This window comes from Sus scrofa, chromosome 13 (assembly GCF_054392235.1).
Source record: "Sus scrofa isolate SSC_HxYL_T2T_F1_AM1 chromosome 13, Sscrofa_HxYL_maternal_Yorkshire_Landrace_v2.0, whole genome shotgun sequence".
Lineage (NCBI taxonomy): Eukaryota > Metazoa > Chordata > Mammalia > Artiodactyla > Suidae > Sus > Sus scrofa.
In genome coordinates, this window is record NC_139395.1 from 81,788,937 (window position 1) to 81,813,599 (window position 24,663).

The 24,663-nt window shown below is 48.4% G+C and overlaps 1 protein-coding gene across 2 annotated transcripts in view; it reads left to right on the plus strand.

Annotated features, from left to right (window-relative positions):
* The window catches only part of SLC6A11 (solute carrier family 6 member 11), a 117,936-nt gene that overhangs the window by 19,393 nt on the left and 73,880 nt on the right, over positions 1-24,663 (plus strand). For both annotated transcript variants that reach the window (XM_021069339.2, XM_084989491.1), the window contains exon 5: positions 7,443-7,575. In XM_021069339.2, the coding sequence (XP_020924998.1) occupies positions 7,443-7,575 (133 nt within the window). The remainder of the gene's footprint in view (positions 1-7,442; positions 7,576-24,663) is intronic.

Genomic DNA, 24,663 nt, shown 5'->3' on the forward strand with positions numbered 1-24,663 from the left:
GAGCACCCAGTCACTGTCCCGAGGGAATGCATGATGCAAGTGCCTGAGTATCTTGCCCAGGAAGGTCCTTGCCCTGAGTCCCCTGTTGATTTAGGGCTTTGGCTGAAGGCCCTGCAGAAGTAGACCACCCCCAAACACAGGGAGAGTTGGGGGCCTGCACTGGGCTGGGGAAGCAAGAGCAGGACCCCGAAGGTGGATGGATTTTGGAGGAGACAGGGAAGGTACATTTGTTTGGGTGATGGGCTCTCTTTTTTTACTGCTTTGGGAGACCAGGAAGGAGGCCCGAACGAGGCTATTTATAGCACAGCCCCTCAGCGCCAGCTTTTGGGGAGGCCTCCGAGTCCCTGGCAGCGCTCCCCTCCGTGGCAGGTTAAAGAGAGGTGATGTGTTTGCCGGCTCCGTGATGGACATTAAGATGAGGCCTCCCCAGTCGGCCTGGGACCTATTCCCACACTGCCTCCCCTAGACTCTCTGCCATCCGTCCGTCTCTGCTTTCTCTTGTCCAGCCCCTCTGGCTCTGGAAGCTGAGTGTTCGGAAGGGAAGCACCAGGTGGAGGCTGTGTCCTTCCCTTGACTCAGCCCCTTTGTGTGGGACATGGAGAGGGCAGTGAGGGTGACACAGGATTGGATCATGGCCATTTTCTCTCTGACAGCAGAAGACACAGGAGAAGTCTTGAGTACGAGGTGTCTGCTTATGGGGTCAGTGTCTGCTAAGACAGCAGGGAGTGTGGGCATCAGAAGAAGCTGGTTTCAGGTCCTGATCTAGGCCAGTTGCTTCACCGTTCTGGGCCTCAGTTTCCCCACCTGTAAAATGGGTCTGAGCATACCGTCAGGGTAGTTACGTTGCTGTCGTCACTGTGAAGGCTGAGTGCAGTGAGGCACGAAGGCTCTTGGTAGCACCGCCTCAGCCCCCTCTGCTGCTGCCTCCTTCTTGTGCCTTCCTGGAAAGGTCTCTTGATAAGGATAGTTTGCTTTTTTTTTCTTTTTATCTTTTGTCTTTATAGGGCCGCACCCACGGCATATGGAGGTTCCCAGGCTAGGGATCTAATCGGAGCTGTAGCCACCAGCCCACGCCAGAACCACAGCAACACCAGATCCAAGCTGCATCTGTGACCTACACCACAGCTCACAGCAACGCCGGATCCTTAACCCACTGATCGAGGCCAGGGATCAAACCCGCAACCTCATGGTTCCTAGTCAGATTCATTTTCGCTGCATCAGGAGGAGAACTCCTAATTTGCTTTTTTAAAAAATTTTGTTTTATGGCCACACCCATAGCATGAACATTCTCTGGTCAGGGAAGTGTTGAACCCAGGCTGCACCTGCTGACCTACACCTTAGCAGGATCCTAAAGTGGAATCCTTTAACCCACTGCACTGGGCTGGGAATTGAACCCATGCCTATGTGGTGACCTGAGCTGCTGCAGTCGATTCTAAACCCACTGTGCCACAGTGGGAACTCTAGATAGCTGGCTTTTTAAACTCAACTCTTGGGTTCCCCAACTCATTCCCTCTTATTCCTATAGACATGACGTCTCTGCCTGTGGATTCTTTCCCTGCCACCCATCTCAGAGGCTTCTACCTGCTTCTCTCCTGCCTCATCCTTCACTCCTTCATGTTTTTGGAACTTCCCCTCTCTCTTGGCTCTTTCCCATTAAGTATCCCAGTCATGCCAACCTGAAAATAAAATGAATGTAAGTTAAACAGCTCTTTTACCCAGTGGCCAAGAACCGCGAGCTTCTAACCCCGTCAGAGCAAACTTTCCCAAAGAGGGTCTCGCCTCCCGTCTGGTCCCCGGATGCCATGCTCTGAAGTCTGCCCGCCGGCAATGAGCATCTCCTTGCTTCACCCACTGCTCTGGTCCCCAGTCCCACAATGCCCTCTCTCTCACACAGTGGCTGCAAGGCCCTCAGCAGACAGGCTGCATCCCATTCTGGAATGCCCTCTCCCTCTGCCTCCATGGATGCCACCTTTCCTGTGGCTGCCCTGCCTCTCTGCTCACTCTTCTTGGTTTTTTAAAGGGCACCTCCCTCCCTCTCTGCCCTGTATACGATGGGCTCCTGGGGGCTCTGTTGCAGCCCTCTTCTGCCTACTTCTCCAGGTCGCCCCAGGGGGCCTCGTGCTCCCCCAGGACGCCTGATGCCCAATGGCTCGGGGCTGAATCTCCTCCTTCCATCTCTGTTGTGAGTTTTTCACTCAGAGACCCAGATGCCTCTGGCCTTGAAGCTGCCTGGGTGTTCTGCAACCTCTCAAAATCACCTCATCTAAAAGATATATTCTCCACCTCCTCTTCCTCTGCCCTGCTTGACGTTTCACTCCTGCTCAGCTAATGCCCCACCCCCAATCCATCCAGCTACAAGCCCACTTCCTTGCTACCTGCCACCCCCCAGGTAGTCATTTGTGCCCCTGCTGCTCCCCAGCCCCCCTGTCCTCTCCAGGGCCATTTCCCTACCTTAGTCCAGCCCTAGCCTGTTTATTGTCCAAGTTAAGGCAAAAGTCTCTGGATTGAGTACCCTGCTCCATTCCACCCTTACTGTTCAATCTTTGCGCTGCAGCCAAAGAAAGCTTTCCCAAACAGACATCTGATGAGGTCTCACCACTTTTTAAGATTCTTCCAGGCTTCTGTCACCCTCAGGGTGAAGCCCCAGCTCCTGAGCAAGGCTCATCCCTCCAGCCTGGTCCTCGCCCCCTCTTCTCACCCTGTGTCCTGCTACACATGGTGCCCTTCTTGGCATCTCTGAGCCCTTGTTCCAGCCTCCTGGCTTTTGCCTTTGGTGGCCTTTCTTCCCTAAATGTCTCCCTCTTCTTTGTCACCCCCCACACACCCCAGGACCTCCCCACCCCACCCCCACCTCCAGATCCTGGCCAGATCTGCAGCTTTTGCCTGACCCTGCTTTTCCCTGTCCTGACCCTCTCCATGCTCTGCTCTGTTCCCTTGTCTGTTCCCCAGTGGACCGTGAGCTCTTGAAGGACCCTCAGGCATTACACAGTACCTGACACACTGACGACACCTTAATAAGTATCACGTGAGTAAATTAATAAACATGCAAAGGACATGTGCTGTGAACCCCTCTTCGCCAGCGCGCAAAGACGCATAAGGTAGCTTTGGGGTGTGCACTCACCATAGCTTTCCTTTATAAAGGAGAAAAGAAGGGGTGGCTTTAGTGTCATGGGGGAGCCTAGGAGCTAGCACTAAGGCTGAGCCTAGATCCTCAGGTTCAGATCCCGGCCCTGCTGCTTGCTGGTGGTATGACTTTTGACAAGTTACCTAAGTGCCTGGGACCTCAGTGTCCCCATCTTTGAAATGAGGATAACAGTTTTACCTACCTCGAGGATTGTTGGGAAGGTGAGATGAGTTCCTGCTTGAAAAGCTATGGAAAGGAGGTATCATCCTTCCCACTTGACAGGTGAGGAAGCTGAGGCTCAGAGAGATGTGATGTCGCTCTCCCAGGGTCACACAGCTGCTCAGGAGCACAGCTGGGATTTGAGCCCCGCCATCTCTGTATGTGCCCAGGGCTGGAGAATCAGAGGCAGTACACCTCCAAGCTCTGAGATGTCAGCCTCTGGGTGGAAATCTCTAGAAATACTCTTATGGCCTGGAAAAAAAATTGCTTCACGAAGCACCTGCTTTCATGCCTGGCTCACTGTAGGGCCACAGTATTACTCGGGTAAATGAATCCCTCCCAAGGGCCCCATCTAGTCTTCGACACTTCCCGCCCCCTGAATGGTGTTGGGAGGTCTGTTCCTGGGTCCTTCTCTGCCAGAGTGTTGGCAGCAAACTCTTCCTTATTCAGACCTTTCTTCTGCCTCAGCACTTCATGGGGGAGGGTCATTAAGAAAGTTTTTTCCCAGGAAGAGCTGTGCCTTCTCCAAGTCTCCAGAGTCGAGTGTCCCAGCCCCCATGCACTCAAAGGCTGCCCTTGTGGATTTGAAAACAACCCCATAGCCCTGCAGGCTGAGAACCTGGCCTCAGAGCGAGCCTTCTTTCTTTAGAAACTCAAGGTCCATGGCTAGTTAGAGTCAGTGCTGGTAAAACCTAAAAGAAAATAGTTTGAGGATGTTTTCAAATAATGTCTGGTGGAACAAAAGAGCAATTCATCCTGCATCGCTTTTAGTAATCTGCTTCCCATTCTGGGAATTAGATTGTTCAATTAAGCGAGAGGGCCCTGAAACAGGCTGCATGACTCAAAAGTTTGCAGCATCCAAAATGTGGAAGTGAGGGGGCACGAGCCAGCTCAGTGCTGGCAGGTCTGCCCCCTTCTTTCTCTCTCTGTCCCGGTACGGTTTCCAGTTTTCAGATTCTTTGCTCAGAAAACAACTGCAGCAACAAGAGGGCGTGTGCATGCGTGCGCGCGCTTACTCACGTGCATGTGCAGCCCTGCTAGACCTGTCTCTGTTTCTTGAATGGAGAATTTGGAGTCCACAGTGGACAGGACAGAGCGAACCAGGGCATTTCTGCCGTGGCCGCTTTCTTTCCTGCTCTGGGTTGTCCTTTCCCATTCACCAGCTGATGGGCAGTTTGTAAGGTGGTGGTGTATGTCCTTGGCTATGAGGCTCTTAGGCTGGAGACAAGGGGGTCAGTGAGCATCCTGATGTTCCTGCAGAATTTTGAGGGTGAGTGGGCGTGTAAGAGTTTTTCTCAAGGGAGAAAATCCATCCCGTCAGTAGCTTCCCAATGGACTCCTAATTCCCTCTCCAGGTCCGCTCCAAAAAACAAACAAACAAACAAACATACACAAAACCATCTTGGAGTTTGTAAATCATACCTTCATTACCAGGAAATTGTACTTTCACAGTGGTGCCCACGCCTTGCTGTGCATGAGCCATCCTTGGGTCAATGTAGCAAAAGTACAGCTTCCTGGAAACTGTTCTCAAAGAATTTGCACTCCATGGGTTCAGGCTGGGGCACAAGAATTTTTGTATTTTTGTCAATCCCCCCACAAGGACCACGCTCTAGGTCCTGCTGCTCTGTTATAATAATAGATAATCTTGAAGGTTTCATTTAATATGGCCTATAATTTTAAAATGAATTAAAGCCAAAGACTGCCAAGACATAAGAAGCAAATGAAATAACTGTTATAACTAAGTGGTCTTCTTTCTTTCTCAAATAACTTGGACTTCTTTTTGCCCAGCTTTTCCTAGTGCAGGGCAAGAGCCATACCATGCATGCCTTTTTATCCTCACTGCTAATATAGTGCCTGGTGCCTAGTAGATGCTCAATAAATATGTGTTTAAGTAAATGTTCTCCCTTTAGACTACAAGTCTGAGCTGGTTTCCTTTTGAGTAAATCCCTGACTGCATGCAGCCCAATTTTATTTGGGGGCCAGCCCGATTTGTCCAACAGGGACTGGGGCTGGAGGGAGCCTGCGGACCAGCACTAATTGGTGTCATTGAGTAATTAACACAGAATCAGGCCCCAAGTGGATTCCCAGGGAGAGACACTGAGGGAGGCTTTCATGCTCGGTGGGATGGGAACTGCTTTCTTAAAGGACATTCCCAGAGTACCCATGTGACTGGCATGGTCCAATAGGGGTGATTTGGCAGCTGGAATGGGGTTCATGGAGTGGGTTTGGAGGGGGGTTGTGTTGGTGCCATGGTTTTGCACAATATGGAGTGTGGTGAGTCTGACTTCAGAGAAACACAAACCCCAGGATGGGCTCTGGGAGCCAGGCCAGTGTCAACTCTGAAGGCTGGATAGGTCCTGAGGAAGGGCTGTGGTTGGTCACATTGGCTCAGCACACCCAGGGTGTCTGCTGTCCTGTGGCTGGGCCCTCTGGGACACCCCTCCCTTTGGCATGCTGATCAAGGCTCCCAATGATTCCTTCTCTGCTTCTCTTTCTTGCTTTTCTCGTCCGGCCCCTGGGCTCCAGCGTTCCCCAAGTATCCCATGCTCTGTGTTCTGGCCTTTGCTCATGCTAGTTCCCAGACCTACTACAGCCTTTACTCCCTCCTTCTCCTGGTAAACTCTACCTTCCTTCAAAGTCAGGTTTAAATAGTACTTCTTCCAGAAAGCTTTCTCTGACCTGCATGCCAGTCAGGATAGCTTGGGTTATACTACAGTAACAGAGATCTTAGTAACTTGAAGCAACATTGAAGCAACAGAGTTTCTTTCTTCTCTCTCTCTCTCTTTTTTTTTTTTTAATGAAATATTCCTTAAATTCTGCAGTGCTTTACAATTTTCACAAGTTTCAAGGAGTTCCCATTGTGGTTCATTGGGTTAAGAACTTGACTAGTATCCATGAGGATGCAGGTTTGATCCCTAGCCTTGCTCAGTGGGTTAAAGATGTGGCATTGCTATGAGCTGTAGTGTAGGTCACAGATGTGACTTGAATCTGGCATTGCTGTGGCTGTGGTGTAGGCCAGCAGCTGCAGCTCTGACTGGACTCCTAACCTGGAAACTTCCATATGCTACAGGTGCGGCCCTAAGAGAAAAGAAGTTTCATACACATGATTTTATATAATCCCATAGTAACCATCTTTTTTAATCCCCCTCTACTACCTCTCCCCCCTACTCTCTCCCCACTGGTAACCCCTAGTTTGTTCTCTGTATCCGAGAGTCTGCTTCTTTTTTGTTTTATTCACTAGTATGATGCAGTGGAAATGAATCTGACTAGTATCTCTGAGGATGCGGGTTTAATCCCTGGCTTCACTCAGTGGGTTGGGGATCCGGATTGCCTTGAGCTGTGTTGTGGGTCACAGATGTGGCTCAGATCTCATATTGCTGTGGCTGTGGTATAGGCCGGCAGCTGTAGCTCTGATTTGATCCCTAACCTGGGAACTTCCAAATGCCACGAATGCGGCCCTAAGGCAAAAAACCCCAAGAAAACAAACAAAAACAAAAGAATGATATCGTAGAGTATTTGTCTTTCCACAGAGCTTCTTTCTTGCTCATACATCATGTCTGATGGGGGCGTTGGGAGGCAGGTGCACAGAAGGTCTTGTAGTCACTTAGGAACCCGGACTGCTAGAGGTCCACCTTGACAGGCGCTTCTGTTACGATGGCAAGACTAGAGCAAAGAGAACATGGCAAACCACACCCCCTGGCTCTGAATGCTTCTGCCTGAAATGACATGTGTGTCATTGGCCAAAGCAAGTCCTCTGGCCCCTGCTGAGTTCAGTCCTGCTGTCTCTTGGCATCTCTGAGGTAGGCTGGGTACTTCTTGGTCTTCCCAAAGCCCCTGTGCATCTTCCAGTGTGGCCCCTACCATACTCTTCCATAACCAACTGCTAATCAGCCCACCTTTCTCCCACACAGTGAATCCATGAAGGCTGTTCCTTTCCGAGACCCCCAGGCCCAGCCCTGAGTTTGGCCCAGAGGAGACGCTTAGCAAATGATGGGGGCCAGGAGGGCTGTCCCTGTCCCTCTGAGCACGTGCTTTGCCCAGTGTGGGATCAGGCTGGGCTGTCTCCAACCCCCATGACTCTCAGCCCTCCGTTCTGTAGGCGCCGGGTCCTGGCCATCTCAGATGGGATCGAACACATCGGGAACCTTCGCTGGGAGCTTGCCTTGTGTCTGCTGGCAGCCTGGACCATCTGCTACTTCTGTATCTGGAAGGGGACCAAGTCCACAGGAAAGGTAAGAGGTGGGCCATCAATGAGCCATGGGCAGGGGACCGGACGAGTTGTCCCCGTACAAGCGCACAGGTGGCCCAGAGAGTGCCAGGGCCCAGGTTGCAAAGGCCAGCTCTAAGTTGGGGGCTAGGAGGAGCGCTGGACAGGGAGTCCATTCAGGAGCCCAGAGCTAGAATCCCAGTCCACCATCTAACTTGTCACATATCTCAGGGCTTTTCACTTCTACCTTCTGAGCCTCAGTTTGCTCACCTGTGAAATAACAAAGGTCTGTCCTATTTTCTTATTGAGTTGAGAGTCATATAAGGAAAGAAGAATTACGGTGCTTTCGAGGAGTTCTAATTGTAGCTGAGCTGGTTAAGAATCCAACATAGTATCTGTGAGGACACAGGTTTAATCCCTGGCCTTGCTCAGTGGGTTAAGGATCCGGCATTGCCATGAACTGTGCTGTAGGTCACAGATGCGACTTGGATCTGGTGTGCTGTGGCTAGGGCACAGACCAGCAGCTGTAGCTGCAATTTGACCCCTAGCCTAGAAACTTACATATTCCGCCAGGGCAGCCATTAAAAAAAAAAAAAAAAAAGAAGAAGGAAAAAAAAAAAAAACCAAGTCAAGGGAGAAAAGGGACGTCCGATGAGTACAGTATCTGTGCCACAAGGATCAGTAGAGGTTGTAAGTGTGTAGCTTGTGGCCAGGTCCAGGCCACTCGTGTATTTTACTTTAAAAACAGGAGTGGAGGTGGGGAATATTAGTTACCATGATTGAGAAATCAGGAAATTTCATGTGAAATATGTACAAAAAGATATATGACTCTGTGATCTCTTAGAAAGCTGAAAGATGGGACATCACTGGGCTTGCAGTCCTATGGGGCAGCATTGGCGGAGCGGAGCAGCAGCCGCCTCCTCTGGGGATACTTGGTCGGCTACAGTCCCCACCATCCCCTATCACCCCTGATGCTGTGGCCGAGTGTCAATGTATTAGTTTCTTCTTTTGTGATACTCATTTTTGGTTGTGAAAAACAGGAAAAGAAGGCTTTGTTTTAATGCCTGGTCACCTTGACTGTGTCACTCGTTCCCTGTCCGCTTCGGTAGGCAGTTGCCCATAAACTCCATTCTAAGCCATTGGCTGTGGCAGGGGCTATAGACAAGCGTCCAATGAAAAGGAATTTAACAACCCTGGGGTTGTTTACAAAGGATGGTCCCCTCAGCTTTTATAATGGTAGGTGGCATGAAGAGGAAATTCCTAGAATATGAGAATTGGGTGGACCTGCAGTCGTGAAGTTAGGAAAACATAGAAGAGATCACCCCAAACCCTGAGCCCTGGACTATAAGGATGCTGAGGACGTTCTAGAAAGTAATTATAAATATGCATGGGGGACCGTGAACAGATATGCTCATGTCCCTTCAGCCAAGATGATTTTGCTGATCTTTTGCTTTCTCTGGTTTGTATCATAAAGACAATAGGATTTTTCTGTTTTTACAAATATAAAAATCATTGTGTCATTGATCTCCTACTTAAGACTACGTGAATACTTCTCCCACCCACTCCTTGCAGCCTCTCTGGCTAAAGGAGAGGAGGCGGACTTGAGGGGCCAGGGGCCTGGAGTCAGGGTCCACTTCTCAGGGCTGCCTCTCACTGCCTGTGACCTTGGACACATCACTTGACTTCTCTGTTTTCCTCTTGTGCAAGGCGGGGATTGATAAGTGAGCCCATCTCCTGGGGTAGCTGCAGCAATGAAATGTGAGGCTACATATTCAGCACCTAACAGAATGCAGACCTGATTGCACGTGCTGAATAATGGTGATTTTAAAAAATCCTGTTATAAAATTTATTCGTTCAAGAAGTCATTTCTGAGTATCTGCTTGATACCTTGAATTATTCAGTGAGTGTCTAACGATGAATGAAACACAGCCTCTACCCCACCCAGATGACTCTCGAAAGTGCTTTGTGAACCATAAGGAGAAGGGAGGAGGTGTCAAGGTTGGTGCCATATGATTATTGCTTTTCCTACTATTACCCCCTTGCAGAAGCTCATGCTGAGCCAATGGGGCTTGGCTGGGTGGTGCTTGTGCACGGTTGTGAGGAAGGCTGCATGGATGAGGTTTTGGTGCATGCACACACACACGGGTTGTCCACGAGCATGTGTGACCTTGAGCTTTAGGGCCTGGATGTGGGCCATGGCAGAATTCGGTTCCACTCAGTCGTCAGGAGGAAGCTCAGTCCACTTGCCATGGGCTGAGCCCTTGAGCCTGGGTGTCAGAATCCCAAGGCAGGGACCAGGTTTCAAGGAAGGACCAGCAGGCTCCCTTCTGAGAGATTTCAGAAGAGGTTTAGGGAAGTCAAGATCATGGTTATTGAGTGTTTCCCTTGCCCATTCCATTCAGAACTTGAAACAGCCTCATGATGAAGGGGTGGCTACCATGATCTCCATTTTACAGATTATGAAACTGAGGCTCATTAGATTACATAACTTGCTTAAGGACCCTCAGGTAGGGGAGGGAGGGCTGGGATTAATCACAAGCCTTGGTGACTGCATAGCCCATGCCTCTGGATGAGTGCACCATCATTCCTGCTGTGTGTGACATGGGTACAATGACAGTTTCCTTATGGATTGGTTATGAAGAGGGTGTTAATGAGATAGCCTAGCACATAGTAGGTGCTCAGTCATTGTTGGTTGCAGCTGTATCTAAATGGTGCTATTAAGGGAAATGCTGGGGTCATATGAGCAATTCACTTTCCCTAAAAACTGGGTTTCATGGGCTTTTCTGTGTTCTGAGCCCAAGGCCAGGGTACATGTTGAGGATGAGATGTTGTTTGCTGGATCTCCGAGGTTTCTTAGAGATTAACTGGTCCATCCACACCCTTATTTTACAGATGAGGAAACTGAGGCTTAGCGAGCTGAAGGGATGTGTCAGGTCAGGAGCTAGTCTAGTGGCCTAGCTCCCTCGCTATAGATAAATGATGAGGTTCTGGGTGTCACACCTGACAGTTCGGGGAGCAAGGAGACCTCGGATCAGCACTTGGGCTCTTTAGAGGAGGGTCCGATGCTTTAGTGACTATTTATTACTCCCCTCACCTTGGACATGAGCCCAGTGTCCAAAGGCTTTTTGGATTTTGGATAAAAACAGCTAAAAATAAACACAGGGTCATCTTCCTGAGTGGGCAGAGATTGCCCTTGCCACCTGCCTGCGGAACCCCAGCCAGAGCCACTCTCATGAGTCGGCTCAGGGAAGAGGGAAAGTTCTATCTTCCCACTTTTGTCCAGGCTTTTGTCCTGGCTTTTGTCCTGAACTGGCATTGCTTCTTCATCCCAAGTTGTAGCCCAGTCTCCATACCTGGGCCTCAGCAGAAATTTCTGAAATTTCATTACCTTGAGCAGAAGTTCCTGGCCCCATCCCATCTCCAAGGAAAAAGCTATAACTCAAATTTTAACTCAGTTGAATGAGGCCATCCCCTGCTCAGGGAGCAGATGCTGCAGGCTCATCCTGGTAGGTGGTTTTCTAAGTGGGGATTTGGGATCAGGTCACAGACAAGTAGCTGACAGATGAGGCCAGGGCAGGTGCCCAGGTGAAGGTGTGGCAGTCCTCTCCAGTGGCCTAAGGGACAGTGTGTGGGCCTTGAGGCCGTGTTGGCATCAGTGTCCCCCATAAGGACAACCATTGCCTGTGACCTTCAGCTCTATCTCTTCCTATGCCGTCCTCTCTGCTTTCCAACCTTCTGATGTCACAGAGCCCAGCACTCAGAATCTGCAAGGGTCCAAGTGAGCAACCCGCACTCTCAGAGGAGGCTGCTCCAGCTGGAGAGAGTAGCTGGGTTCCAGCTTCAGTACAAAGCCACACGATTGTTGCTTAATAAACTCTTGTGGAGTGGATGGATTCTGCCTGGGCTGGGGCCCCCGTGAGGTGCTGGGATGCACTGGAGAGGATGGGGGACAGTCCTGCCCCCACAGAGGTATGCTGCCTCTGAGGGCGGGCACAGACAGATATGCAGTTATGATTCCGCTTGTTAGTGCTGGCATTAAACAACAGAACGATTAGAGAACCAGGTCATGTGAGCATGAGGGTTCTAATGGTGGAGACTGGCTTGAGAATGCCAGAACATAGCATGTCTGAGCTGGAAGAGTTTACGTCCAAACCCTATTATAAAAATAAGGAAGTGGAGGCCCAGAGAGGCCGCAAGATTTGCCCAAGGCCACCCAGCTTGGAAGGAGCAGAGCAGGGAGTCAGATTCAGGTCTGTCTGTCTTCCCTAAGCTTGGTCCTCTTCTGTTCTACTACATGCAGCTGAGGGATCGTGTGCAGGCTCAGGGAGAGCACATGGATCCGATTGCTGAGCGTGTGGCAGGTGCTTAGTAAGCCATTTATTTTCCTGCCCCAGTTTTAGTTTGACACAGTTATTCTTCCTCTCTGTCCTGACAACACTGGAAATTCCCAGAAGTCTGGATTTAAAAAGTAAGTAAGAACATCTTTCAATTGTCTGTTAAGTCTTAAGAAAATGTAGGATTCTGAAACACTTGATTTCTTCAGGAGGAAACTCTAGGCTGTTTATAGCTTGTCATCTTCTGGATGATAGACAGGTTTCAAGTGACAAAGATGTAGAGACCTCTTTTGATTTTCCTGTGTCCTTGTTTTGTTTGTTTGTTTCCTTTTTTTTTTTTTTTTTTTTAAGGGCCGCACCTGAGGCATGTGGAGGTTGCCAGGCTAGGGGTCCAATCGGAACTGCAGTCGCCAGCCTACACTACAGCCACAGCAACTTGGGATCTGGGCCATGTCTGCGACCTACACTACACCTCACGGCAATGCCAGATCCCCGACCCACTGATCGAGGCCGGGGATCGAACCTGCATTCTCATAGATACTAGTCGGATTGGTTTCCACTGTGCCACGATGGGAACTCTCTTCTTTTTGTTTTTAAATAATATATTTTTTTAAAAAAAAAAAGAACATATTTTTTAGAAGGTTTTAGGTTCGCAGCAAAATTAAGCAAAGTAGAGGGATTTCTCATATATTCCCTGTCCCCACACTGCATAACCTCCTCCATTATCAGTATCCCCCAGGAGAGCAGTGCATTTGTTACAACTGATGAACCTACATTGACACATTGTAATCTCCCAAAATCCTTAATTTACATTAGGGTGTTGTACATTCTGTGGGTTTGAACAAATGCGTAATAACATGGATCTACCATCAAATCATACAGAATAGCTCCACTGCCCTCAAAATGCCATGCTTTACCTGTTCATCTCCTTCCTGTTCCCACCCTGGAAACTACCAAAAAACAATCTTTTTGCTGTCTCCATAGTTTGGGCTTTTTCAGAATGTCATATCCTTGGAATCATACTGTATGTAGCTTCTTTATTTTTATTTTTTTATTTTTGTCCTTTTAGGGCCACACTGGCGGCATTTGGAGGTTCCCAGGCTAGGGGTCAAATTGGAGCTGTAGCTGCCAGTCCACACCACAGCTACAGCAACACTGATCTGAGCCACGTCTGTGACCTATACTGCAGCTCACGGCAACACCACATCCTTAACCCACTGAGAGAGCCCAGGGGTTGGACCCGTGTCCTCATAGATACTAGTCAGGTTCATTACCACTGAGCCACAACGGAAACTCCCTGTATGTAGCTTCTTTAGATTGACTTCTTTCACTTAGTAATGTGCATTTAAGTTCCCTTTATGTCTTTTCATGGCTTGCTAGCTCATTTCTTTTTATCACTGTGTAATATTCCATTGTCTGGATGTACCACAGTTTGTTTATCCATTCACCTATGGATAGACTCTGGGTGCTTCCAAGTTTGACAATTATGAGTAAAGCATTTGTATACCAGTATTTGTGTGAGCATAAGTTTTTTACTCCTTTGGATAAATACCAAGGTAAGAGTATATTTAGTCTTGTACAAAACCACCAAACTATCTTCCAAAGTGGCTGTGTAATTTCGCATTCCCACCAGTGTATAAGAGAGTGTCTGTTGTCAGTGTTTTGGATTTGGGTCATTCTAATAGGTATGTACTGGTATCTCTTTATTGTTTTAATTTGCATTTCTCTGATATCAGGTGAAGGTGAGGTGTCTGTTAAGGTCTTTGATCCATTTTGTAATCAGTTGTTTGTTTTCTTATGGTTGAGTTTTCAGAGCTTATTGTGATTTTTTTTAGGATAACAGTCCTTTATCTGATGTGTCTTTTGCAAATATTTTCTCCTGGTCTGTGGGTTGTTTTCATTCTTTTGACATTACCTTGTGCAGGACAGAAGTTTTTAATGTAATGAAGTCCGGCTTATCAACCAGCTCTTTCATAGATTGTGCTTTTGGTGTTGTACCTTACCGAAAGTCTTTGCCATACCCAGAGTCATCTAGGTTTTCCCTTATCTTCTACGAGTTATATAGTTTCGCATTTTACATTTAGGTCTGTGATCCCTCTTGAGTTAATTTTTGTGAAGGGCGTAAGATGTGTGTCTAGAATTATTTTTGCATGTGGATGTCCATTTGTTGAAAAGACTGCCTTTGCTCTTTCCCTATTTTTTTATTTGTCAACCAAATCCATCTTGCCCATCCCTGCCACCAGGTCCTCCATCTGGTCTCAAGGGCCTGAAACCACTAATTCATTTTGACAACTTCTCCCTTAACCTCTCATCAAATCATTTCCAGGGTATAATCACCCTGGAAAAAAACCTGTCCTCTCCATTTTTATTGTCCATCCATCTACTCACCCTCCCACTTGGACATTCAACAAATAATGAGCCCTTAGTAGCTCCCCAGAACTTCCAGGGTGAAAAATGCTCTTAGAATTTCCCTTTCATACATATTGCTAACCTGCAGAGTGACATAACTGAAATCGTTTGTAGTCTAAGAAACAACAATTTCAAATAAATTCAAGGTGTTCCTATGTTTATTCTTTATCTTACTACAGCGTGGAAGCAACATTAGGGTTTTGCCTTATTTTCCTAGTACCTGCTGTGCATATTTGTTGAAGACTGAAAAACTGGTCCTTACTTTGTGTCCTCTTGTGGCTTTGCTTGGCCTTAATCTGATCCAGGAATCAGCCAGCACTGGCCTTAGGGCCAAATCCCACCTAGGGCCTGATTTTGTAAATAAAGGTATATTGGAACACAGCCACATTCCTGTCTTTCTGCATGGCCTACAGCTGCTTTTGTGCTAGTACAATGGCAGAGTTGAGTAGTTACAACAGAGTTTGTGTGACCCAGAAAGCCTAAAATATTCACTATCTGGCCCTTCACAAAAAAAAGATCATCTATCTCTAATCTATTAAACTAATTCATGCAAACTGTTTGCCATATAACAAGAAACTAACATCTAAATTGCTGTCACCCAGGGAGTTCCTGTTGTGGCTCAGTAGGTTAAGAACCCGACTAGTAACCATGAGGATTCGGATTCAATCCCTGGCCTCACTCACTGGGTCAAGGATGTAGCGTTGCCGTGAGCTGTGTTGTAGGTCACAGACTTGGCCTGTAGCCTGAGTTGCTGTGGCTGTGGTGTAGGCCAGTAGCTATGGCTCCGATTTGACCCCTAGCCTGGGAACTTCTGCATGCCACAGGTGCAGCCCTAAAAAGAAAAAAAAAATTACTGTCACCCAAAGCATGAACCATTTGAGAGGCTGAAAGGTTACAGTGATGGTTTGCAATGGTGAGTTTTCCAAAGGACGCTTAAAAACCTCAACCCAGCCTTTCCAGCTCCCAAATATGCTGGGGTTTGTTTTGTTTTGTTTTTTATCTAAATGCTCATTTGCTGTAGATGTTACTCATTTATTCTTTTATTCATCCAGGAAGTGTTTACTGCTCACCTATTAGGTGCCAGGTACCAGTCTGGGGGCTCTTTTCAGTGGTGAGTGAACCAGCCAGTGAAGCTGTCAGTGGGGGAGAATGAGCAGCTGTGGAAATGCTGTGGGCGGAGAGCAGGGGCCTTGAGGGGAAGAATGAGGGTGGGACACCTTAGGGGGGCCCAGGGAAGGCCTCCCTGACAGGGACCCCCATCTGTAATGGGAAGGGTGGGAAGGGATTGGCAGGTGAACAGCGCAAGTGAAGGTGGAAAGGACCTGGTGAATCTGAGAGGTGAAGCCAAGGTGGGGTGAGATGGAGTCAATGTTGGCACGTGGTGGGGCAGGGGTTAGACCTCCCAGCTGTGGAGGGGCCAGGGACTTTATTTGAGGGCACTGGAGAACCACTGAAAGAAAGCTTTTAAGTAGGAGTGGTGTGACCTGACTTTCATCCTTGAAAGCTGGCTCTGGCTATTCATGAGTGGATGGGTGGGGACAGAGGCTGTGGCAGCCGTGTTAGTGGGTGACCAGGGCAGAGGTGCAGTGGGAAGAAGAGCAGTAGTCAGATCAGAGACACCTGTTGGTGTGGCCTCATCGCCCTGTGAGGAGTTTGAGGCCTTTCTCTTTTTGGACTTTGAAGGGGGTGACTGGCCCTGCTCTTGCCTAGACACTCTGCTCTCTGCAGGAAAGCCAACCCTGCCCACCACAGTCAGGTGTCCCCTGGCGCTGCTCCGCTCCCTCCCCGGCTGGCTCCTTGCTCTGTCCCCCTGCCTGTCCCTTCTTCTGTCCTCCTCTTGGCAGCAGATGATTTATGGATTTTTCCCTCTCATTTCCTGGTCTCCAGGAGCAGGGCTTGGGAGGGGAGGGTGCTACCAGAACAATTGTGGTCCCTTCCCTCCTCCTCCAAGTACCACTTTAAAGGAAGCTGCAGGATTAGCCGAGATTTTAAGAAGAATCCTGTCTTTTCACTGCTTTAGGGCACTGTTTTTATTCTTTTCAGAGTGCCAGGACACCAAGGCAGGAAAAAAGAAAACACACACACAGACAGATGCACTCATACAGAAACAGCTGCAAATAGCCTTAAATTGATTTTTTTTTCTTTTTCTTCCTTCGTTCATCAACGAGCAGAGGAATTGGAGGTGGTACAAGGACTCTTTTTTTTTTCTTTTATGAAATATAGTTGATTGACAATATTACATTTTTTTTCAGATGTACAACCTAGCGATTCAATATTTTTTATAGATTATAGTCCATATAAAGTTATTGTGAAATATTGACTATATTGCCTGTATTAACACCCTTGTAACTAATTTATTTTATGCCTGGTATTTCGTACTGCGTAATCCCCTTCACCTATCTCACCCCCTTCCTCCTGGTGACCCTTGGTTTGTTCTCTGTATCTATGAGTCTGTTCCTGTTTGGTTGTATTTGTACAAGGACTCTTTTCTTTTTTTGTAATTGAAGCGTAGATGATTTACAATGTTGTGTTAGTTTCTGGTGTACAGCAAAGTGATCAGTTTTATGTGTACATATGTTATGTACATACATATATGTATTCTTTTTCACATTCTTTTCCACTATAGGTTATTATAAGATATTGAATACAGTTCCTTGTGCTACACAGTAGGGTCTTGTGGTTTATCTGTTTTATATAGTAGTGTGTATCTGTTAATCCCAAACTCCTAATTTATCCCTCCTCCCCCTTTCCCCTTTGGTAACCATGAGTTAGTTTTCTATGTCTCTGAGTCTGTTTCTGTTTTGTAAATAGGTTCATTTGTATCATATTTTAGATTCCACAAATAAGTGATAGATGATATTTCTCTTCCTCTCTCTGAGTTACTGAGTATGATAATCTCTATGTCCATCCATATTGCTACAAATGACAATATTTCATTGCTGAGTAGTATTCCATTATGTATTTAAATATGCCACATCTTCCTTATCCATTCATTTTTATCCATCCATGTTGATGGACATGTAGGTTGCTTCCATAGTATAATGACTCTTAAACAGTGTGTCCTCTGCATGATGATAATGGTAAGGCACATGTTTTAAGTGGCACTTTGACCCAGGCCCTGGCTTAAGGCCCTTGCTACATTAACCCATTGAGTCCTTACAGCAAGGCTATAAGAAATGAACTATTGCTAGACCCATTTTGCAGATGAGACAAAGGTTTAAGGGCTTAAGCTGCTTGCCCAAAGATCATGGGAGATCAGGTCCCTTCAGGATCAGGGAGGAGCAGGGTGGGGCCGTTGGCAGGTGAGGGTGCCTGCTCAGCCAGCTTATCCTAGAGTTGCCAGTTGGTGATGCAGCCTGAGGGGCCATCAGCAGCTCCTCCCCTGAGTGTGTGCCTTTTCCTCCCTCCCTCCCACTACCACCAAGGCGGGTTGGAGTTGCCAGCAGAGAGCCATCAGGAGCGCCACACAGAAAATTTATTCTTCAGGAGCACCCTATAAAATGGCTAATGGATTCAATGAGGCATAAAGCAGGAGTAAAGGGGGCAGGGGGAATAAAAGGGAAAGATGTGTGAAAGGGGAGAGAACAGGCCCAGGAAGGAAACTGGGCAGCGCTGTCTCTCGGCCCTCAAGTGGCCTTTGTTGCAGCCTGAAGCAAGCGGGACGGGGTTGGTGGTGGGGCTCTCCCAAAGCAGGCTGATGTCTGCATTCAGAGAGGAAACTAGAGCGTTCATGAGATGCATGCAGAGAGCCCTGCGGGAAGATCCCCTGCCTTCCACCCCCAAAGCCTGAGGACACCCGAAACCACTGCCGAGGGGCCTTTGTGCAGAGTTGGGAGCACTTCTCACACAACTGGTCTGGGGAGAGCCGAAGATTGTAACATTAAGTCAAAAGAGTTTAGCGTCTTGATTCAACCCTTTCTTTGGCCTTGAATGACAGCGTTTCACCTTTAGCGGGAACCCTGGCAGCGAGGAAGGTTGGAAAAGAGGGAAGCTTTGCAACTCAGTAATACCAGCTTTATTAAAGCACAAAGGCCCCCCAAAGTCCGAGTGGTTGCTGGGTGGGAGGGGCTCTGTGGGGCTGGCTGCCTCCTGAGAAAGCCTTCAGAGCACAGAGGGGGGCCCAAGGAGAGTAGGTGCTGTTAACCCTTCCAGAATACTCCAGGGACCCTGGCCCTGCCTGGAGCCCGTCCATGTACACCTGTCTCCCTGGGAAACAGGGAGCTTCCGTGTGGCAGCTCCAAGGAGTCAGTCAGATTTGTGCCTCACATGAGACCAAGCACCATGCCACTGGACTAAACCAGAAATGAGCATAGGAATTTATGTTGTGCCTGCTGGATATTAGCACCTTGCTGAGCACTGCAGGAGGGGAGTTTTAAAACTCAAGAACTGGGAGTTCCCGTCGTGGCTCAGTGGTTAACAAATCCGACTAGGAACCATGAGGTTGCGGGTTTGATCCCTGGCCTCACTCAGTGGGCTAAGGATCTGGGGTTGCCATGAGCTGTGGTGTAGATTGCAGATGCAGCTCAGATCCTGCATTGCTGTGGCTGTGGTGTAGGCCGGCGGCTACAGCTCTGGTTAGACCCCTAGCCTGGGAACCTCCATCTTCTGTGGGTATGGCCCTAGAAAAAAGACAAAAAACAAACAAACAAACAAACAAAAAACTCAAGAACTGGACAAAGAGAGCGAAGACAGAGCTAGCAATGAAGATGAAGAATGGAATGAGCTGGAGTTCCCGTCATGGCTCAGCAGTAACAAACCTGAGTAGTATCCATGAGGACATAGATTCTATCCCTGGCCCCCCTCATTGGGTTAAGGATCCAGAATTGCTGTGAGATGTGATATATGTTTCAGACATGGCTTGAATCTGGCATTGCTGTGGCTGTGGTGTAGGCTGGCAGCTATAGTTCTGATTCACCCCCTAGTGTGGGAACTTCCATAGGATAAGGGCATGGCCCGAAAAAAGTAAAAAAAAAAAACAACGAAACAAGCTGACTTTGGCATCAGGAGTCCTCCCGCCCCAAACTGCCAGCTGTGTGACTTAGTGCAGGCCACCATGACCCTCCTAGCTGTTCACGTCACTACATTTCTCTGGGCCTCAGTTTTCCCTCCTTTCAAGGGTAGTGCGACAGGTGCAGCAACAGGTGGGGGGCTGTGCTGATGTCACTATTAAGAGAACGTTTGAGGCAGGGGGGCCTGGTAGCCAGAGCATGCTGGCAGTAGGGAGGTCTGGGGCAGGGGTGACATGTGGGCTGGCTTTGACAGATGTGGTGGGAACAGTGACCAGCAAAGAGGCATCTGTAGGACCAGTGAGAGATGGTGTGAGGCTACAAAGAATGCAGCTGGATGGCTGAGCTGGGGGCTGGCATGTTACAGAGGTGCCCACTTGCCAGGGGCCCAGAGGCAGCTGGCCAGCTCACTCCAGTGCAGCTGGAGTTGACAAGGAACCACTGTCTCCCTCCAGATGCCTTCAGACCTCTCCCCCCTACCTCTCTGGCCATCTTTGTCAGTCAGCCTTCAATCAGAGTGGCAGAACCAGGAGAAAGGTATCTAGAGATTCAGTAAGAGGAATTGGTGATGGTGGGGGCTGGCTGAACAAGTTTGTAATCTGGAGGGCAGGCTGCTACTCTGCAGGAGCCTATGGCACTGCCCACAGGCAGAAGGCCATCATTAGGGAAACTGGTTCTCCCCTTAAGGCCTTCCAACTGATTGGGCCAGCTGGCCCAGGTCGTTTAGGAGAAACTCCCCTACTGAAAGCCAACTGATTATGGACTGTAATCACATCTAATGAAGCACCTTCACAGCAACACCTAGATTAGTGTTTGATTGAATAACTAGGGACTGGTTAGGTACCTTGCAAATTACAGAGCCTTCCCAGAACCTTCATCCAGGTGCACCCCACCTCCCATCTGGATGCTGGTGCCATTAGCCACCCTGGCCAGGCCCAGGCCATGTGTCTACCACTGCCAGACTCTGCTTCCTTAACTGGGGCTTTCCTTGTGGAGCTCTTCCACTCAGACCTCTCCACTAGCTTCCCATCATCTCTAGCACTTAGTCTGATTTTTCAAAATTGCCCAAACAATAGTGTAAGAATATTTCAAAGTGAAAAATGGAGAATTCCCGGTGTGGCTCTGCAAGTTAAGAACCGGACATAGTGTACAGGTTCGATCCCTGGCCTCCATAGTGGGTTAAGAATCCAGTGTTGCTAAAAGCTGCTGTGTGGGTCACAGACAAAGCTCAGATCCCATGTTGCTGTGGCTGTGGAGTGGGCTTAAGTTGCAGCTCTGATTTGACTCCCAGCCCAGGAACTTCCATATGCCACAGGTATGGCCTAAAAAGAAAAAAAAAGTAGAAAATGGTCCCCCCAAATTGTTTCCATGTTGCTCTCCAACCCCTATACACATATAACCATAGTTTGTACCTTGTTTGATCATAACACGGTAGACTTTAAGGTGTTGCCTTTTTCATTTAACAATTCATCACAAAGCATTCTCCCTGCCCCCATTTTGCTCAAAGATGACTTTTAAATTCCGCTGAGTAGATATTTCATGACATCATAAACTCTACCATGACTATTGCAAGATGCGGCTTTTCCATGTCATTGAAAATGCTAAAGGAAATGCTTTATTCATATGGCTTTCCTTCTCTATGGAGATCATTTTTTGTTTTGCTTTGTTTTGTTTTGTCTTTTTTTTTTTTTAGGGTAGCACCTGTGGCATATGGAAATTCCCATGCTCACATTGGAGCTGCAGCTGCCAGCCTACAGCTGCACCTGTGACCTATGCTGCAGCTTGTGGAAATGGTGGATCCTTAACCCACTGAGTGAGGCCAGGGATCCAGCCCATGTCCTCATGGATACTGGTTGGGTTCTTAACCCCTTGAGCCACAATGGGAACTCCTGGAAGATCATTTTGATAGGAGGGTTACAGGGTGGGAAACCTCTGCCAGAACCACCTGTCTTATCTGCCCAGAAAGTCTCTGTCCACTTCCTTCCCCCACCCCAATTCCCACAAGGCTGGGCCCCCCACCCGCTCTCTGCTCATGCCTAGATGTCTTACCCCACCCTGCCCTGCCCTACCAACATTCTGCTCATGTTCCAAGGCCCAGCTCACATCCAGTCTTGAGATTTGGCAAATGTTAGGACTGGGTGAAAGATTTGTCTCTCTCCCCGTCGGACCTGCCTCCCTGTCTCCCCCTTTCTGCCTGCCCTCCCTTCTCCCCATTCACTCGCAGGTGAACAGGGTGCCAAGCACTTGGTCCTCCAACAGCTCCTGCTTCCTCACCCCTCCAGGAAGCTTCATGGGCCCCTCTCATCCTCATCCTTCTCTTAACCACCCCAGTGGCTCTTGCTGGCAGCAGTGGCCAGCTATTCTGAGTTTGCCTCTCAGCCTTAATGGCTGGGCTTGTGGGCCCAGAGATATTTCTTACCTGTAGAGCAGATGTTTATTAAACATGTCCTCTGCACCATGTCCTGTGCCCAGGACGACAGCTGTCAACTCTGAACAAAGTTTAGTGGCTAGAGTTTAGGCAGACGAGTAAACAGGCAGTTACAAAATAGTCCTGTGCCTGGGATAAGTGTGGCATCAGGAGGCAGTGGCATCCACACTGGCTGGTGAGGTACAGATGGTTATTAATTACCCATAGGTGGAGGAGAAAGGAGATTCCAGGTAAAAGGAAAGTGTACAAAGGCCAAAGCTAGCTTACATCCCTCCCCTCCCCTCTCTTTTTTTCCTGCCCTCTTTCCTCTTCCTTGTATGTGTTGAGAGAGCATCCACTGCATGTCGGGGGGGTGGGGCTTACACATTTCTCTGTCCCCAGGGTAACCCACCTGGTAGGTGCTGGGAACCATCACTTATTGATTCAATTAGCCAACAGGTGTGTGATGCCTGTCACATGCCAGGACCCATTTGATTGAGGTGAAAGTTCTAAAGCACTTCCTGGCAGTCATACAACCAAGCTCTCTCCTCCCTGCTCTCCCAGTGGCTAAAGAACCAGCAGAAGGAAAACCTGCCTCGGGGGGAAGGGGTAGAAAATGAGCCAGGGTTGATGGGAATTGTGTGAGATCTGTGTGCAGTATTAGGGGCAAGACCCTTTCTGGGGACGAGGAGCAAATGGTGGATGATCACAGGCAGAGGGGGATGCAGGGAAATGGGCAGGTGGCACAGAAGCTAAGGAGTGAGACCTCGGTTCAAGGCTCAGGTTCTCTCCCAAGCTAAGGAAACATCTTTTACAGAGAGCCTACTGTGTGCCTGACGTAGCACTTGACACTGTGTGTTCATTGTCTAATTAATATCACAACGGACGGTCAGGTGTGTGTCAGCAAGCCCACTTGAGAAATGAAGGCACTGAGTTCCAGAAAAGTAAGGAATATGTGTGCACAGATTACATAGCTAGTGCAGACAGGATTTGAACCCATGTTTGCCAAGGTGGATCCCCAAACCAGCATTCTACCCACTGGTGAAGTGAGAAGCCTTCAGTAGGAGATGAATGCCGAACCCTCAGTAAGTGGCGGTCCCAGAAGAACATTCACCAGCCCACATGCTCGCCATGTGCCTGGCACCATTGCTGGGCAGCAGGATGGGGACAGACTGAAGAGAGTGGAGCCAGGACAGGGCTTTAAATCACAGCTCTGCCTCCACCATGATCTTGGGTGTGGGCCTTCCTTTGCCTCCAAGCTGTTTCTCAGCCTTCACCGGGGCAGTAAGAGCACCCATGTGGTTGGGTTGTTATAAAGCCTCACTGAGTTGATGTCTGTAAATCACCTGCCTGGCACACAATAAACCCACAAATGACTTTTGTTTTCATTTTACGGCATGTCATTTCTACAAACTCATTGTCCATCTTAAAAGAGTTATTCATCGAGTAGGAAAGTAAGACTGGATTCACTCACCTGAAGATAATGAACAGGATTTTGTGGTATAGATTAATTGTCGAATGATGGCTTAGTCAGTATTGGTAGAGTTTGGATAAGAAAGTTGCTATGGCCTGGAATGATCCGGAAAGACTTCCTGGGAGAGGTGGGAGGTGAGCTTCATGCTAAAAGGACCACAACGTGGAGGGCTGGTCCAGCCCTTCCAGTTAAAGAGGGTAAGAAAAGGGAGTGTCTAAGGTGGCTGTGGAGGTTGGCAAGCGATAGTCTGGGACAGACTTCAGAGCTTCAGAGTCGAGCTGGACCAGGTCCCGAGGGAACTGAGAAGCCATGGAGATGGTTTTTGTTTTTGTAATTTTTAGAGCTGCACTTGCAGCATGCGACGTTCCTGGGCTAGGGGTCGAATTAGAGCTACAGCTGCCAGCCTACACCACAGCCACAGCAACGCAGGATCCGAGCCACGTCTGTGACCTACACCACAGCTCACGGCAACGCCAGACCCTTAACCCACTGAGCAAAACCAGGAATTGAACCCAAATCCTCACAGAGACTGCATCAGGTCCTTAACGCACTGAGCCACAGTGGGAATTCCAAGAGTTCTGGGGCAGAGCTGTATCTGGGGAGAGTAGAGGGGTCCCTGGCGGGCCTCACATTGCACTCTGTGCTGGGCAGCCTCTGTCTTCCTTCCTGTGTGTCAAGCCCCCCTTGAGTAGCAAATTAGAACCCCCAGTGAGAACATTAGAGCAGATGTTAATTCACTCTGTAGAGGCCAGGCGCCGTCTTTGTCCTGAATCGCAAGCATGTGTCACAGTTAGGACTGGCCCAGAATTCTGATGGTTATCCTATCAGCACCAGGAAGCCAGTGCTGACACCACACCAGCCCTGGTATCTCAGCCTTTACAAGCTCTGTTTATAGATCTAGTGCCTTGTTTATGATGAGGTTTGTAACATAACCTTCACCACCTTGATTGAGGTTTGTAACATAACCTTCACCACCTTGAAATGCAATCATAAATAATCTACCAGCACAGATAAGTTCAAGAAAGTCTATAGAATACCTAGCTATGTTTTTAAGGAAAAGCAAAAGGAAGGAACTTATGATAAAACAATATTTGTCTCCATAGGTAATTGCTCAGGCCCACAGGCATAATGGAGTTGACAGATGCTGGCACCAACCTGGAGTGATTGCATTCGGCTGTAAAACAGGGGAGCTAAGTTTCCGCCGGCTGTTGCCAGTTTTTTTCCTCTATATTTTATGTCTTGAAATAAGAGCTTCCCCCATATATTTCTGTAGAATCCCCACAGACACCGCAATGACAAACATAGACTGATAGAAGGGGGTGGCTCTGGTCACTCGGGTGCCACCGGTGGCATTGCCATTAGTGACATGATTTTCTGAAATGATGGATGACATTTGGTAAGGTACTGAAGAAGGAATCCAGTCTACCTTCAATTTATATGGTAATTAGATTTCTGGGAAATTCAGTTTATATTAAAAAAGGTT